Genomic DNA, 17337 nt, shown 5'->3' with positions numbered 1-17337 from the left:
CAAAATTAATTTAAACAGCACATGTTCAGGAGTTAAAATAATGTTAAAATAAAGCTTAGATTAAAGTCTAACTTGAGTAACAGAGCTTCAGACAGAGCAGTGCCCCAGTTAGCATCACACCCACAGGGAATGTTGATGACATGAGCTGCAAAGTATCAATAGCCGTTAATAGCTAATGAAATATGACCGGAGGCAGCACATTTATACCAAGATGGTTTATTGAGTTACATGGGAAACACAGGCAAAGGCATAATTTACATGAACGCATCATTCAAGTGTCTAATTACATCTTAATTAATAGGAATGATAATCTTGAATTTTATTTTGGTCTTAAATACAAACTGAAGACAGGTCAATGCACCCGGGGTTAGTGGTCTTGACATTGTTGAAAACACCTGGCAAGTGACAACTTAGATTCACTTAGGCAGGTTAGGTGAAATTAAGGCCACATTTTAAACCCCCAAATAGAATTTTTCATGATTTAAATCCATTTAAGGACACAAATGTTTCAGTATTTCCATGATTATGGGCCTCAACTGTGACGCCCACCCCTGGTCCAGGGAGGCAATTTCCCACAAATTTTTCCCACAGACTTTCCCAAAACAAAATTAATGTTAAAAGTTTGAATACTCAGGGCTGATCAGCTGTGTGGTTACTAACGACCACAAGACATGGAATTTTATGTAAAATCTGTTTCTGTAAGTTTATACAGAGCTAAGTTATTAAAACTTTTTGCCAAATCATGTATTTTAAATGTCCTTCTTGGACTTAAAACACATTTTGGATGTTACTTAGCACATAGCTAGTTAGCCCACAGCTGGTTAGCACTTAGTTGGTTACCCTCTGCGATATTATTCAGCTCATTATATTTGAATTATTGGGAATATCTATGGGATAAATGAATGGAAAATTTACTTCCGGAACCAGAGTGGACTTGGAAGTTGGTGGGACTGTTGAGCTCCAGTCAAAGTAAAGAATCAAACTTGGAGGGAATGTTATTAGGTTATTTGATGTTATTAGGAGCAAAACAAAGCAAAACGAACAAATGCTACTAAACATGTAACAGTGAACATTCAAGGCGACACCTTTATATATTAATACATAATAAATAGTGACAATATTATTTTGTACAAAAACTTCAAAATTCCCAAATATTCCAGTGTTTTTACTCCTCAAAGTTAAACTGCGAGTGGGAAAGTGAACTGGGCGAGTGGCAGAACGTGTCATCGATGTGTCTCAGGTGAAGTTCAAAACAAAAATTCTATCAAAAATCAAATTTATTCAAAAAATTTGCTAACTTTAGGGTTGGTCCAAAGTGGATTTTTTTCAAATACCAGTATCTGATTTCTGTTCTGCCAATAAGACAAAAACCAGCTCGTACTGGTACAATATTGTTCTAATCCTGGTTCAGTCCTGGTTCAGTCCTGGTTCATTCCTGGTTCAGTCCTGGTTCAGTCCTGGTTCAGTCCTGGTTCAGTCCTGGTTCAGTCCTATCATACCTTGCCTGTCCAGAACCACACATGACTGACAGGTGGATTAACCAATTAGAAAAATGAACGGACCGTTTGTGTCAAAACAAACATGGCGGCTTACGAGTATAAAAGTGACAGCACAGATTTATGCAGCAAGCAAAGCACTAACCCTATAGTTAATCGCTATAGCAACAATTCTAATTTTCCATAATTTGAAACCCGTGGACATTCTAAACCTATTCACAGATATTTGAAAAAAATCCACTTGGCTGAAATCTCAAATAGCACCGGTATACTGTCCATTGCCCATCCCTACATGATTTGGAGTCTTATTCTGGGTCTAGACCGGCCCTCAGACCAGTCCTCAGACCGGTCCTCAGACCGGCCCTCAGACCAGTCCTCAGACCAGTCCTCAGACCAGTCCTCAGACCAGTCCTCAGACCAGTCCTCAGACCAGTCCTCAGACCAGTCCTCAGACCAGTCCTCAGACCAGTTTTCAGACAAGTTCTCAGACCAGTTTTAGACCAGTTTCTTAGCCTCAAAGAAGCTCTTGAGGTGCTTCATCTGCCAGATGCCGGTGACGATGAGGATGAGTGTCTGAGCGATGGACCACCACAGAACACGCTGGTTTGTGCTCTCACTGGTCATACGGAAACGCTCTTCACGGTACTGAAGAGAAAGAGGAAAGAGACTGGGGTTAGACCGGAGTTAGACCTGGTTAAGACCCGTTTAAGACTCAGTTTAGTCCCGGTTTAGTCCCGGTTTAGTCCCGGTTTAGACCTGCTTCAGTCCTAGTTCTTACCCTCTGGTAGTTTTGCTCCTTCTGTATCTGCTCCACTTGGTCTAGCAGTTGTCTCACTCTGAGCTGGAGTTCGGTGAGTTTATCTTTAGCTGCGATCTCGGGGTAGTTGTTTGTGTGTTCTCCCACCTGGATGTCCAAATGCACCCTCTGAACGAAACAAGAGCCATAAACATCAGTGTGTGCCACCCCTGAACAAGACACAGCCTTAAACATCAGTGTGTGCCACTGAAAGAGGGTAAAAGAAAGTAGGGAGAGAAAAGATAGAGCGGTGGGGAAGGTTGGTTCCCTAGTGGTCCATGAGCGTATACTAGTCAATGTGACCTTACACTTGCTCTCAGAAGCAGAGGAAGAAGAGAGGAAGTATGAGAGGAAGAGTATGGAGGAGAGAAAGGAGGGAGGAGACAGGGTAAAGGAATGTAGAGAGGAGGAAAGATGAGAGGAAAAAGAAGATGAGAGAGAGGGAGGGAGGAGGAGAGAAAGGGGAGGGACAGTGGGAGAGAAAGGAGTTAAAATAATGGGGAGAAAGAGAGAGAAGGGAGGAAGAGGAGAGGAAAGAGCAGGAATAGAGGGAACACAAGGAGAGGGGGAGGAAAGAAAGAGGGTAAAGGTGTATATATACATACATATACACATATACATATATATATATACACACACACACACATCACACAAATCTAGGAGGTGGGATGTCAAAATCTCTATAACTGAAGACTATTTTCTTCTCTTAAGTAAAATAATTAAGTTGCTGAAATATGGAAACTGTCAAGGTAAAACATATTCACGTCCCTACAGTGAAAACATTTAAAGAGTTAAAATAAGTCCATTTATTATTTAAGTGAAAGGGAAGATGCAGAGATAGACAGAATGGTACCAGTTTTCCTCCAGCGAACAGAGCCATCTTGGTGGAATTTGAGTGAAGGCAGATCTGATGCTCTCCGGGAGTGTGAGACGTGAAGGTGAAGCGTCCGTCTGAACCGTACTGACGAGAGAGGATGAGCTGAAAAAGAAAAATAACATACAAATCTTTAATCATAATAAAACATAGCACTTCTACAGCACTTTTCATGATACTCAAAGATGCAAATGGCAGGTTTTCATGTTTTTTTTAATTCCGACTTGAATTGGTGGGATAGGACCTGTGCTAAAAAAATATTTATCAGTTAAGTGGAACAAATTGAGAAGAAAAGTACAAAAATACAGGAAGTAGGAGTGAGTTCCTCTGCCTCTGCCATCAGCACCAAAAGCTCCACCCAAAATATAGGCACCATTTACTTGTCATGTAGTTTTTATTAGTCTAATCATAATGTAATGTTTGGACTTTGGACCCTGTCAACATTGTGGCTGCCAAGTTATGGAATTGCCTCCATATGTTTCACATCTGCTTTCACATCCCCTGTTCAACCAAGAAGTAAAATCATATGCAACATAGGGATATAAAAGGATGGGAGGGCATCTGACACGTAAGGATACAGGAAGATGGGAGGGCATCTGACACAGAGATACAGGAGGACGGGAGGGCATGTGACACACAGGAATACAGGAGGAGGGCAGGGCATCTGGCACTCGGGGATATAAGAGGAGGGGAGGGCATCTGGCACTCGGGGATATAAGAGGAGGGGAGGGCATCTGGCACTCAGGGAAACAGGAGGACAGTAGGGTATCTGACACACCTTGGTATCGGGGTCTTTGATCTCCACGTGCATGCCCAGACCAGGTGTGGAGGGCAGGTAGGCGTTGGTCTGTTTGTCCCAGAGCTGAGTCCTGTATTTACCTGAAACACACCAGAGATGCTGTTATTCAAATATGTAAATACCCACAGCATATTTAACCTTTAGCAGCAGAGTGAACTTTGCGAAAGGGCCACAAAAAGATTTTTAATGAAAGACACAACACCAACTACAAGATAAGCAGACCATAATTCACTGGGGTTTACCTCTTTAACCGTTTCCCAAGAGCCACATTTAGAATCCTGTTATAATGGTGTGTTCCTTCATCATTATCTCTCACAGAGTTGCATTTCAGTTGATTCATATGTGCTCCAGTAATCCTGTATTGTACTGCATTTGAGGCTTGAGTGTTCATAAAACGTCTGTTTTCACTTACTCTCTATCTCCTCCCTCTACTCTCTGTCCATTTGTGATTATTCAAAAGGCAGACTCCAAGTCAAACATGTAGGGCACAAAAAGTTTACGTTTATACATATATGTGAGTAATCCTGTATTGCCCTGCATTTGAGGCTTGAGTGTTCAGAAAATGTCAGTTTTCACCTATCTCCCACAGCTCTCTGCTTATTTGTGACTATTCAAAGGGGCTTCAAAAAGTTCATGTAGCTATTTTTCAACAATAAAAACATGTAAATCTGCTGCTTACAGTGCAATGCAATTATAAAGATCAGATATCTGATATCGGTTGTGCAGTTTTGAACAGTAAGTCAGCGGATCATTTTCTATTATTAAACTGTTTTAGATCAATATTGTAATTTACAAAGAACAAAAAGTAAAATTCTGATCTATGCATGTCATATAGTTTAATACACATAATGTGTCTTCTTTAATACACAACTCAAACTCAACCTAGGACCTGACTTATCTAGGCCAGGTTTAAACCAGGTCTAAGTGGGACAAAATAAGGTCTAAACCCGGACTAAATATTCTCCAAATTGGGACTAGCAAAGAGTGACCCTAGAACTCAAACCATTGGTTTAAGCAGTTCTGAACCACAACAGATGTAATTAGGCTTTACAAGAATTAAACCAAGATTAAACCAAGTCTTAACTGATATGATTCCTGTAATAAATAGTGCATTAAAGGCACACTGTGTAACTTTTCCAGTCAGCCATCGGTTTGTCTCCATGGAGAGTTGCCTGGAATGTTTCACTGTATGGCATAAAATTTCTATATCAAACTTTTTTAAACTATGGCTGTTTTTATAGCTAAGAAATAGCTTGAAATACATGGATTCTTATTTCTTAGAGTGGAATCACCTCTCCACAGATCTGACCTGTAACGTGGCTTTACTGTTTGCCTCTGAAACACAATAACAATAATGGAGATAAGCAGAAAAGTCACGTAGTGGACATTTAAAATGTTAATTGGCCAGTACCAGCAGGGAACTGTACCACTTCTTTGCCTATTCAAATTATAAGCTAAAAAACAAACTGTAAGACGATGCGTACAGATATTTAAATAATATGATGTGCATATTATAAAGTTAAGTTAAAAAAAGACCCGGTATCATAAATAATCCCTTCTCCTCCCGTGGCAAACAGCTGGTAATGTGTTTAATGTCAGCTAAGGCTAAAGCTAACGAAATAACAGCATCTCACCGATCACCATGGTTTCATCCGGAATTTCCTCAATGAAGCATTTTTTTTCCGTTTCTCCTATGTGGAAATACAGCCCCACCGCTGGGTAAATGCATGAAAATATTAAAATAACTAAAGATACAAACACGCGGAGCATCATTTCGGCTCTGCACAGAAACGTCACTGCTCTGCGGGACATGGACGGGGATTTCCTGGTTTTATCCGAGCGTTTTTCCCACGGGTTTGACTGTCAGACAACGATAACGACTATGCTACTATGCGTGATTAAAACACAGAATAAAGACCCTATGATATGAAATTAGAATGTTCAAAATGTTATGGTTTTACGTTTTTAGAACGAAAAATAAGAGACAATATTGAATCACCAGTGTAGAAATGTCAGTTATTTTGTTTTTATATTTCAAAAGTTGGAAAAAAATACACATTTCTAGCTTCAAAATCGCATTTCAGCTTCACATAAAAGTATAAGTTGTGGCTAAGTATGTAATACAGTAAAATGAAAAAGTATTGTGGGGTCAACTTTTTTTTCCTGTTCTATGTTTTGTCAAGTTAAACCTAAAAAACAGGTTTTTGCCTTTATCTATAATGTGTCAATTATACTGTCCTATTAACTAAACAAATAAGGCAAAATACAATAGTAAATGCCTTTAGACTGAGCTCTGGTGTCACTTACATGTATGGTAGTGGTTATTATTTACCAAACCCACCTTAATTTTTTTATATTTTGAGGTTTCTTCATTGAAACCACACTCTGTTCCCTTCAGTTGCCTCAATTCTGGAAATAAATGTATGTATCTATTAGTTTAAAACTACAGAAGAAAATATAACAGATTTATATGTTAATAGGGGCATGTATCTGTCCATTGTACGTTAAACCCATAGACACGTCGTATGAGCCTGAGCCTGACAGACTAAACTCAGGACAAATATCTCCGCTCTCATGACTATTCCTCGGTTTGACAGATCGGGCTGCAAATTAGTGTTATTACACTTTGACTCTTTTAGGTAACATTTTATACATTATAACTCGTTTATTTATGAAAACACGCCTTTATGTGAACTCCGTAGGTGTTTAGGAGCGATCAGCTGGCTTTTCCCGTAATGTTGTCGTTAGCTGTGAGACATTAGCAGCGTTGCTAGCCTTGTTTGGGTCAAATTTGGATTGTACAAAACACGTTTTTTTGAGGAGACAAATTGAATCAAGGTAAAATATAAAGGTAAGACCAATTTAAACTTGTGACAAAATGTTAGTTATCATGTTATTGATTTATAAACGAGATTAACTAAGAGTATCGGGTCAAATACGGAACAATCACCTTTGTGGGAATGAAAAGACAGTGTTAAAGTGGAACACATGTTCATGATTATCTGCATTTTGGCCTGTTTATACGGAGTAATAACAGTGTAATAGAGTCTAAGGTAAATAAGAGTTTTCCTCGTGCTTTGGGGGATGACGTAATGTGTTTTCCAGTCACTGTTACCTGTCCGTTTATGCGCAGGTGGGTTTGAGAACTCTTACATAAAGACGTCAAAGACTCGAGTGCCTCGTGCCAAAGGAGGTGCTTAAGGTCGGTTCTGATCAGATATCGATATGAAAGTGAAAGCATTCTTTACATGCTACCAGCATGACAGTATGCGCCATGTTTCGTGTGCGCTGATCTGGCATTGGGGACATTTACATGGTAGAGCTGCAAGTTTAATCGAAAGCGAATCGAAATTGCGATTTGAATGTTAGCAATTAACAAATCACAAAGGTTTTTGAAGTACCGTAATTTCCCTCCACAAACAACTAACTAACTACATGTCCTGTGTTATTCTGCTTAAAATCTGCCAACCCTGTTTAGATCTGCACAAACATGTTCTGAAATGTGATTCTAATAGTAGTAGTAGCAGTACTAGTACTAGTAGTAATAGTACCGTGTAAGCGTTGTCCCTGTACTCATCGAGGTAGTAGTAGTTGTAGTAATAACTGAAGGAGTAGTACCTTGTAAGCATTGTCCCTGTACTCGTCGAGGTAGTAGTAGTTGTAGGAGCAGTAGTAGTAGTAGTACTTGTATCCATTGTTCCTGTACTTGTTGAACTTTGAACAGATTTATTATTAAAACATAATTTTAAAATCTAATAACATTTAAAAATGTCTCCCAACTCGTTCAGCCTCATGTTCATGCCCAGTAGTACTGGCAGTAGCAGTAGTAGTAGTAGTAACAGTAGTACTTTGTAAGTGTTTTCCCTGTACTCGTCGAGGTAGTAGTAGTAGTAGTAGTAGTAGTAGTAGCAGCAGTAGCAGCACCATGTAAGTGTTGTCCCTGTACTCATCGATCATTGAACAGAATCCTATTATTAAAGCATAATTGTCAAATCTCATCACAATGAAATACTTGTCCCATATCGGTCAGCCTCATGTTCATGCCCAGCACAAATCAGATCACCGGAGTAATCAGATTACCCCATAATGAGATCTGATTTTGATGTTCCCAGCACCAGAGAAATGTGAGCATCAAAACCACCTGGTGAACGTGTGTGGGACACAGACGGTTTTTAGAGGAACTGGGGGATTTGGAGAAAGTTTAATGAATTTTAATTCATGTTTAAATTTTGTCCTTTCCACCTTAGTTATATTTTTTGCATAAAAATTTTCCTTGTCAAACCCTTGTTTATGTTGTACATTGAGACTTTTTAAATACATTTTTAACCAAATAGAAGTAGAAATGTGGAGAATGAAGGATTCTAAATAGAGAATATTTACAGAGAAAGTGTATTATTGATGAAAACAGTAATAGTACTTTGTAAGACTTGTCCCTGTACGTGTCAAGGTAGTGGTAGTAGTGGTAGTAGTGGTAGTAGTAGTACCTTGTAAGCATTGTCTTTATACTGGTTGAAGCAGCATAAATCATGTCCACATTAACCAGACAAAAAAGGAACAAAATTAAAACGTTATCAAGAACAAGTGTAAACAACATTGTGCTGGAGTGTTTACTGATCAGAGTGTTAGTGTGAACTGTGTTCAGTGCTCATGTTCTTTGTTGGCGTGTAAACTGTGTTCATACTCACATATATTCTCTGTTGGCATGTAAACTGTGTTTATACTCACATGTGTTCTTTGTTTCCCTGTTAGCAATGGTCCAGCCTCAGCCTGACGGTCCCATGCACTGGGACATGTCTGCAGAGGACAGTGGAGGAGCTCTGAGGGTTCCCCCGGAGCTCGCTGCCAATGAGGTGGTGACCCGGCTCCTGTGTGACAACCAGCAGCTCCGAGGTAACGGCTTTAGATGTAAACTCTTCACTCGTAAAGAGGTCAAAGATCAAGTAATCGTTAGAGCAGAATTAACTCATTAACTGTATTTATGTCGTTCTTTATTGTATTACAGTGTGCTGGACAAACGTCTCAAAAGTGATACAGCAGATCATTAAAAGTCCTATATTACACAAAAAAGACACAGAGCTTTAAGCGGTGTTATAATTTTGTTACCTCCTCAAAAACATACCTGTTTTGTTTCACGATGATAATAAAAAAAACTCTCTTTCTTTAAACAATATAATGTGATTTTCCACATTAAATGGTAGTACTTTGATTTCTATTCCTATATGGCCTTATATCTGTGTAATCCCTTAGTCGTCCAGGTAGGTTCCATAGTGCTCCATGGGCCTATACTAATCTATGTGTCTTATACTTGTTCTGATACAGCTCAAGATCATTCTAAAGATATTTAGGAAAGCTTCATTTCTGTCTTGTGAATGTGACTTTTTTTTACAATTGATACTTGCTCAAACGAGTGTCTAGTTTCCTTACTAGTTCGAGTATCGATTAGTATCTGATTTTCAAGATTTTTGGCAACCCTACTCCCTATATACCTCCCTTGTCTCCTTACCTGCCCCTGTATTTCCCTGTGTCTCCTGTAGAGGCGTTGCGGCGCAGTAATCTGGCCCTCCGTCAGCGCTGTGAGGAGATGGAGGGATGGCAGAGGAAGACCAAAGAGGAGAGAGAGTTTCTGAGCTGCAGGTTTCAGGAGGCGCGGGCTTTAGTGGAGAGACTGGCTCAGGAGAATCATTCTTTACAGAGTCTCGTGAACGCACCGTCATCCGGCTCTGGTCACCGCTGCAGCTCTAGCCAGACCGAGGAGCAAAGGGCCAGCAACGGACCTCTGGAACCACCACAGGTAAACACGGACCGGGGAAGCTGAAAATTAGGGATGGGATGATACCTGTTTGAGTGTAGGTATCTGCCAATATTGGTGTTTTTTGTCGATACCAGTATATTGTTATATTGATAGGTGATATGTTTTAGCGCAGCTCATTGTGTTTATATATAAATGGACAGAGCTAACCCACTAGCCGCCACATTGCAAATAGGAAGTGAACAGGGGCACGCTTCTGGCTCCATCAACTCTGGCTCCTATTCACTTTACATTGAAAAATTGTGGCCCCTCTCTCCGTGACTGCTGCTGTCAGGCTCGTCATTTTAGTCTTAAAATATTCCTATTAACCCGCTCTACATGATGCTGGTGTTTTATTGCGCTGTTGTGTCCATTACTCAAGATATGAACATTAATAACAGACAAATCGGGTGCCGTCTTTCCCCGAGGTTGCTCCCACTAGAGTTAGCAACAGGTTTGATGGACCGCGCCCTGCCAAACCAGCGGTGCAGGCAGGAAGGGATGTTACCGTCAACAGCCTCACTCCAGATTGGCTCTTTGGTTGCTATGATACTCGTGGTCAGAAATTCCAAATATTGAACTCGGCTCCAAATTGCCCCCTATAACTGCTAGCTCCGATGAGCTTCATTTGACTGGAACTGAATGCTAAGGTCACACTCACGTAGTTCATTTTTTTTATACAGTCTATGGCGCTGCCCTAGTCTCCGTGTGCCCATGTTTGGTTTGAGGTCCAGTTTGTCCTCAGGGCATCAGAGAACAGGCTCATGAGTAACACTGGGAACAAGAGTGTTATATGGCTGTATGTGATAGTCTTTTATTTCCCAGTTAAATACTTATTTTTGTTATTATTTTTCCGAAGTGAAAAGTTTATTTGTGATCTTTACTTCAACTTAAGATAAATTTGTGGGCCTTGCTTTGGATGGATCAGCTAAATATCAGCTCTCAGCTACAGCAGCTTGCCCATCTCTGTTTAAAATGATACGAATTTGGGGTGGAAAAATTATAGTCTTGTATAGAGATTTTCCAGACACTCAAAGCCGCTTTACAATTCTGTGCATTATTCATTCACTCCACACTGTTGTGATAAGTTACTATTGTAGCCACACCTGCCCTGAGACAGCCTGACAAAAGCGAGTCTACCAATCTGTGCCATTGACCCCTTCCACCACCACTGACCCTCACACACCACGTTCACACTAGACAATGTGGGTGAAGTCTCTTGCATAAAGACACAACAACAGTCTGCACTAGAGCCACTGCTGCCCCCCTGTGGCACCCGGTAACCCCAGCGGTCTCCCATCCATGAACTAACCAGGCCGGTTGTGCTTAGCAAAACAGATCAGACCTGGCTTTGACAAGGAGGCGGGGTCATTAATGTCATTACACAGATGTTGCAGGAAACTCCACCATGTTTTTTTGGCAGCCATGTTCATAGAGTTACATAAGCCAAGATCTTATAAATGTAGAACAGACCTGTGACAATATGATGAGATTTGAACTGTAGATGGTTGAATAAGTAACTGCTGTTTAGTTGTTGCAGGTCAAGCCTTTTAATGATACAGTCTATTTAAAAATGTTTTGCTGGGATTATCTTGGTTTATTTTCATCTTAATCGGTGGCATAAAGTAGTTTCAATATTATCATTCATTGCAATATTTCTCTGTGGCATGGATAATGTGCTAGCCACCGCGTTCAAAATAGGAAGTGAGCATGGGCGCACTTCCGACTCCATTGACTCTGGTTCCAGTTCACTTTCTATAGTGAAACTGTGTCCCCTCTCTCTGTATCTGCTGCTGTCAGACTTGTCATGTTGGTCTTAAAATGTTCATATTAACCCACTCTACATGATCCTGGTATTTTTATTTCACTATTGTGTCCGTAAATTAACATATGAACATTAATAACAGACAAATCAGGTGCCCTTTTTCCCCAAGGTCGCTCCCACTACCCTTAGCAACAGGTTTGATTGACAGCGTTGCTAAGCCAGCAGGAGGCCAGTCCATGAAGTTCTCAGTGCAAGATGATTCATATGGCACTAACAGCAACAGGTTTGATTGCACCCGCTCCCTGCTAAACCAGTGTAACCTTCAACAGCCTTGCTCCAGATTGGCTCTTTGGTTGCTATGATACTTGTGGTCAGAATTCCAAATGTGGAACTTGGCTCCAAATTGGCCTCTATAACTGCTCTAGATTAGCTTAATTTGACTGGAGCCGAATGCTATGGGTGATGTCACACACACTTAGTCCACTTCTTTATACAGGTTATGGTAAAACTACACCAAATCCTGGTTCATCTGGGCAAAAAATGGTAATAGTCCTTCCCGCCCACACTGCTGGTTTTTTCAGGGAGCAGGTGCAATCAAACCTGTTGCTGTTAGTTCCACATGAACCATCTCACACTCTGAGGACTTCAGGGACTGGCCTCCTGCTGGTGCCTAGAGTTAGGACTAAAAATGCTCAATCAGTGTTTCAGTTTTATGCAGCTAAAACCTGGAAGAGTCTTCCTGAAGATGTGAGACAGGCCTCTACTTTGACAATGTTTAAATCCAGGCTCAAAACAGTTCAGTTTAGCTGTGCATATGACTGAAAGGTTTTTATTCTGCACTTTCCTCCTTTAATGATAATTTTATGATGATTATTTGTCATTATTTATGTTCTGTTTTGTTGTACTGTGATTTTAATGTCTTTCTTATGCTATAAAGCACTTTGAATTACCTTGAGCACGAATTGTGCTATACAAATAAACTTGCCTTGCTTTGCTAACGCTAGTGGGAGCAACCCCAGAGGGAGAAGGCACCTGATTTGTCTGTTATTAATCTTCATATCTTGAGTTAAGCACACAATCACAAAATAAAAATACCAGGATCATGTGGAGTGGGTTAATACGAACATTTTAAGACCAAAATGACAAGTCTGACAGCAGCAGTTACAGAGAGAGGGGACACAGTTTCACTATAGAAAGTGAATTGGAACCAGAGTCAATGGAGTCGGAAGTGCGCCCATGCTCACTTCCTATTTCGAACGCGGTGGCTAGCATATTATCCATGCCACAGAGAAATATTGCAATGAATGATAATATTGAAACTACTTTATGCCACTGATTAAGATGAAAATAAACCAAGATAATCCAGCAAAACATTTTTAAATAGACTGTATCATTAAAAGGCTTGACCTGCAACAACAAGTCGATGGAGCCAGAAGTGTGCCCGCACTCACTTCCTTTTTGAAATGCATATATGTATATATAAATCCATTTATATATACAATCTATGGCTTTTACATCAGCTTCTGGACAATACATACATTTGACAAAAAATCTTAAGTTCTAAACTTCACAAACATACATGCTTCTTTGGATTTGTTCTGGTTTGTGCTCAGACCAGTTTGACTGAATGATCAAGTTTGACACTTGATCATTCAGCTTCACTGGAAAACATTTTTTTTTTTCCTATGGCTGGTTCACAAATTAATTTTTATTTCTATTTTTAGACTTTAGATTCACGAGAGAGGAAGAGAGTAGAGGAACTGGATCGCCAGACTCAGACTACACCTCCACGCAGCCTGGTAAGAAGTAGTGATGTCATGATACCAAAATTTCAAACTCCATTTCAATACTAAGGAATAGACTCGATACCATTTCCAATTCTGATACCATGATGATAATAAAAAACACTCTTTCTTTAGACAATATATTGTGATGTTCCACATTAAATTGTAGTACTTGCTTTTCTATTCCCATGTGGCCTTATATCTGTGTAATCCCTCGGTGTCCAGTAGGTTCAATAGTGGGCCATGGGCGTATACTAGTCTATGTGACTTATGCTTGTTCTTATTGTTCTGCACCAAGTCAAGATCATTCTAAAGCTATTCAGGTTCACTTCTGTAGCATTGATTAGTATCTGATTTTTGATATTTTTGACCACGCTAGTTAGACATTTGACCCCAGGACACATCTCAAACATGTATTAAGATTATCAATATATTAACATATTTTTTATTTCTTTAGCCTGTGGAAGGCACAAAGGACGTCCTCCAGTTCCTGAAAAGCCACAAAGAGAAGCTGGAAGAAGAGATGAGAGATCTGAAGAGGAAGAACGAAGAGATGGAGCGAGTGAGGGAAGAGGGAGATAAAGAGAAAGAAAGGATGAGGAGGTTTATTGACCAGCTGAGAGGAAAACTGGCCCTGGCACAGGTAAAGCTACAGCTAAAAGGTTATGTCAAAGGAATAGTACTAATGCATCAGGCTTATATAGAGTGGCAATAGACAGAGGAAACTGTGGTGCAGTGGGTTAAGCAATCAGCCCCAAAACTGGAAGGTTGCGGGTTCTTCTGGGGGGGTGGGAATCATAATTATAATAATAATAATAAAAAAGTTTAAGAGTAAGTAAGAGTAAGAAAAGTAAAAGTACAAGTATAAGTAAGTGTTGTTCATTTGTTAAAGTGTAAATTTAGTGATATTGATTCAAAATGAGACATATTTTGGTCACAGAAACAATGAGTCATGTTCTTCATTTTTCTTATAAATTTTGTGTATTTAATCAAACTTGAGTCAGGATGTTTCCAGAAACATGCTAAAAATAACCCCTCCAATCATATGAAAAGTACTTTTTACTTGTCAGTCCAGTTGGAGTAGAAAGTTCAAATACCTGCTCTGAAAAGTAGTGAAATAAAAGTAAAAAAGCACCCACTATAAAATGTACTTAAGAAACAGAACATATACCTAATAATGCTGCGTAAATACAGTACTTTCTACATTTACTTGAGTGCGTTGCACCACTGATGCGTGTGAATTCATGTAGCTGGTTCTGAAGAGCCCATTTATTCTAGAGTAATGGTCTTTAGCTGAGCAGATTTTGTTTGTGTTTTTTAGCAAAGTAATAATCTGTCGGAGGAGTCCCACCCGCATCGCTCTGAGGCGCAGCACTCTTCAGACTGGTAACACAGCTTTATAATCTGATATTATGAGCTATGAACTGTCACTATTAACAAGAGTACTACAGTTTTACTAACACGAGTCTGCCGTCTTTGAACTTTGAACTTTTTGAATGTGGACTTATTTTTAGCTCTGCTCTCTCTGATCCTCACCTGAACCCAAGTCTCCCCTCTTCTCTCATTTATAAGCTTTTTAACCCGTTTAACCTCCCTCCCTCTCTATCCCCCTCTCACTGTCCCTCTCTCTCTTTCCTCATATTTAACCCTCAAATTACTTATCCTATGTCTGTCTCTCTCTCTCTCTTGCTCTCTTTCTCTCTCTTTCTTCCTCTGCTCTCTTTCTCCTTCTCTCTCCTCATATTAATCCTCAAATAACTTATCCTTAAACCCTTAAATATCTCTCTATCCCCCCTCTCTCTCCCTCTCTCTCCTTCTCTTCTCTTTCACATATTTAACCCTTAAATATCCCGCTCTCTCTCTCTGTCTCTCCTCCTCTTCTCTTTCACATATTTAACCCTTAAATCTCTCTCTCTTTCTCTGTCTCTCCTCTTCTTTTTCACATATTTAACCCTTAAATAACCTGTTTTCGTCTGCCCCTCTGTTCCTCCTCTTCTTCTTCTCTTCTAGTTCTAGTTTGGCTAAACTCACCGAGCAGCTTCAGGCCACACAGGGCAGGTGTGCATGCCTCTCTCTGCATCATCCTCTGCATCATCGTCTCTGCATGAGTTTATTTGACCTCTGTTTGTGATGATAATGATCATAATGATCAAATGATCACACTGGAATTTAATTATTATATTATATTATAATTAAAATATAAATTATATTTGTTTTAATTAAAATGTTAAGTACATTTTAAAATATAAATGCAGGATATTTTACTACATCTATGATTTTTAGCTTTGTTTCAATAATAAATGGTTCATCTCATTGTTTCAGTCCTGGTTCGGGCTGTTTTCACAAACTGGGCGATTACAATGTTTATCGATTTTAATGGAAGTCAGAGCAGAGACTGTAGTTTTTCAAACAGGGGAGGCTCTTTTCTTTTTTGTCAAATCCTGAAATCATCCCAGAAATCCCAGAAATCATAAACTGGCCTCAGTTACATCTGTATAATGTATGTCATATTTTAATAGTTTACATTATAATGAGATGTTTTACATAGTTAAATCAATGATCCTTGAAGAAGGTCAGGAGTGAACCTGTTTTTAATAATCGATAATAATCAAATAAAACTGAAACATCAAATTAAATTGAAACATCAAATCAAACTGAAGCATGTTCACCTGAAAATCATCATCATTTTCCATTAAGCCGTTCCTGTTTGGTGTAACCTGCCCTCACTCCTGTGTCACTCTCTGACATTATGTGATTACTATGGCTACGGTAGTATAATATAAACACTGTTGTTCCACAGGTACAGAGAACTGGAGGAGAAGCTGGATTATTTACAGAAAAGTTCAGCTCAAAGAGACAAAACGGAAGCTCTGCTCAAACAGAAGGACAAAGACTGTGCTCAGGTACCACACAGCTGGAGAGTCCGGTTTACCTTTAACTAAACACAGAGGATTCACCCGGGCTAGTGTAGCATGTCTGGTCACTCTGTCCATTGTATTGACCAAAGCTTTTAGTTTTACATATTGAGATGATTTGAAAGTAGTTTTTTGCACCTAACTCTAAGATACTGTTTAAAATTGTCTTTGTTAAAAATAATAAAAATTACCGGTACCTCTGACAGAGAAGATGCTGAACTTTGGGACAGTTTTTGTTTCATTTGGATAGGCCATAGATTGAATATATAAATGGACATAGCTAACCTGCTAGCCGCAGTGTTCCAAATAGGAAGTGATCATGGGCGCACTTCCCTATCCATCGACTCTGCCTCCAGTTCACTTTACTTTAGAACACCATTGCTCCTTTCTCTGTAGCTGCTGCTGTAGGTTTGTCATTTTGTCTTAAAATGTTTGTATTAACCCGCTCTACATGATCCTGATGTTTTGCTATTGTGTTTGTAACTCAAGATATGAACATTAATAACAGACAAACCCAACTAGCGTTAGCAACAAGTTTAATTGAGAGCTGTGCTAAGTGCCAGTTTACTGTTAAACCAGTGGTGCGCGTGGGAAGGTGTGTTACCTTCAACAGCCTAGCTCCAGATTGGCTCTTTGGTTGCTATTATACTTGCAGTCAGAATTCCAAATATGGAACTCGGCTCCAAATTCACCCCTATAACTGCCCTAGCCTCGATGAACTTCATTTGACTGGAGCTGTGGGTGACACACACACTCACACACTCACTCAGTGACTCTTTATACAGTCTATGGGACAGGCCCAGTAGTAGTATTACAGAGATATTAACGATGAACATACATAATGAGCACTATGCATGTTTTGGTGGAGTACCTACTTGTCTCCATGTCGCTATTATTGCTTTGCCTGGAATGTTCCACACTATGGCATTAGACAAGCAAGAGACATCAGATCAGATCTGCAAGAAAGATAAGATTAATGCCGTGCTTCGGATCATTTCAGGCAAAGCTATAACATAGCGATGTTGACAAACACGTAGTGAATCCCTCATCAGAAAGGTTACACAGTGCACCTTTATGACTATACATTAACATCATTTTAAACGTTATAACTGTCTTGTTT

At 39.6% G+C, this 17337-nt stretch overlaps 3 protein-coding genes across 4 annotated transcripts in view; 1 reads left to right on the top strand and 2 right to left on the bottom strand.

The window, feature by feature from the left end:
* Window positions 1–7548, bottom strand: part of LOC117374110 (protein-L-isoaspartate O-methyltransferase domain-containing protein 2) — a 248400-nt gene extending 240852 nt beyond the window's left edge. The window contains exon 1 of the mRNA XM_055223256.1: window positions 7517–7548. The gene's annotated coding sequence lies outside the window, so the exon portion shown is untranslated. The remainder of the gene's footprint in view (window positions 1–7516) is intronic.
* On the bottom strand, window positions 203–5783 carry tmed4 (transmembrane p24 trafficking protein 4). The gene is made up of 5 exons (XM_033969621.2): window positions 5600–5783; window positions 3945–4045; window positions 3146–3271; window positions 2275–2421; window positions 203–2141 (listed from the first exon to the last, which is right to left on the bottom strand). The coding sequence occupies exons 1-5, from the start codon at window positions 5775–5777 to the stop codon at window positions 1992–1994; spliced, it is 702 nt and encodes a 233-aa protein (XP_033825512.1). The 5' UTR covers window positions 5778–5783; the 3' UTR covers window positions 203–1991.
* Window positions 6729–17337, top strand: part of ikbkg (inhibitor of nuclear factor kappa B kinase regulatory subunit gamma) — an 18909-nt gene continuing 8300 nt past the window's right edge. For both annotated transcript variants that reach the window (XR_008648749.1, XM_033970204.2), the window contains exons 1-7: window positions 6729–6816; window positions 8715–8855; window positions 9500–9756; window positions 13243–13317; window positions 13760–13945; window positions 14624–14688; window positions 16103–16205. Coding sequence is in view for 1 of the 2 variants with exons in the window: in XM_033970204.2 (XP_033826095.1) it covers window positions 8717–8855; window positions 9500–9756; window positions 13243–13317; window positions 13760–13945; window positions 14624–14688; window positions 16103–16205 (825 nt within the window). In the remaining variant the exon portion in view is untranslated. The remainder of the gene's footprint in view (window positions 6817–8714; window positions 8856–9499; window positions 9757–13242; window positions 13318–13759; window positions 13946–14623; window positions 14689–16102; window positions 16206–17337) is intronic.

The sequence above is a fragment of the Periophthalmus magnuspinnatus genome, chromosome 7, assembly GCF_009829125.3.
Source record: "Periophthalmus magnuspinnatus isolate fPerMag1 chromosome 7, fPerMag1.2.pri, whole genome shotgun sequence".
Taxonomy (NCBI): Eukaryota; Metazoa; Chordata; class Actinopteri; order Gobiiformes; family Gobiidae; genus Periophthalmus; species Periophthalmus magnuspinnatus.
Note: the sequence above shows the minus strand (reverse complement) of the source record. Positions and strands in the feature narration are given on the sequence as shown.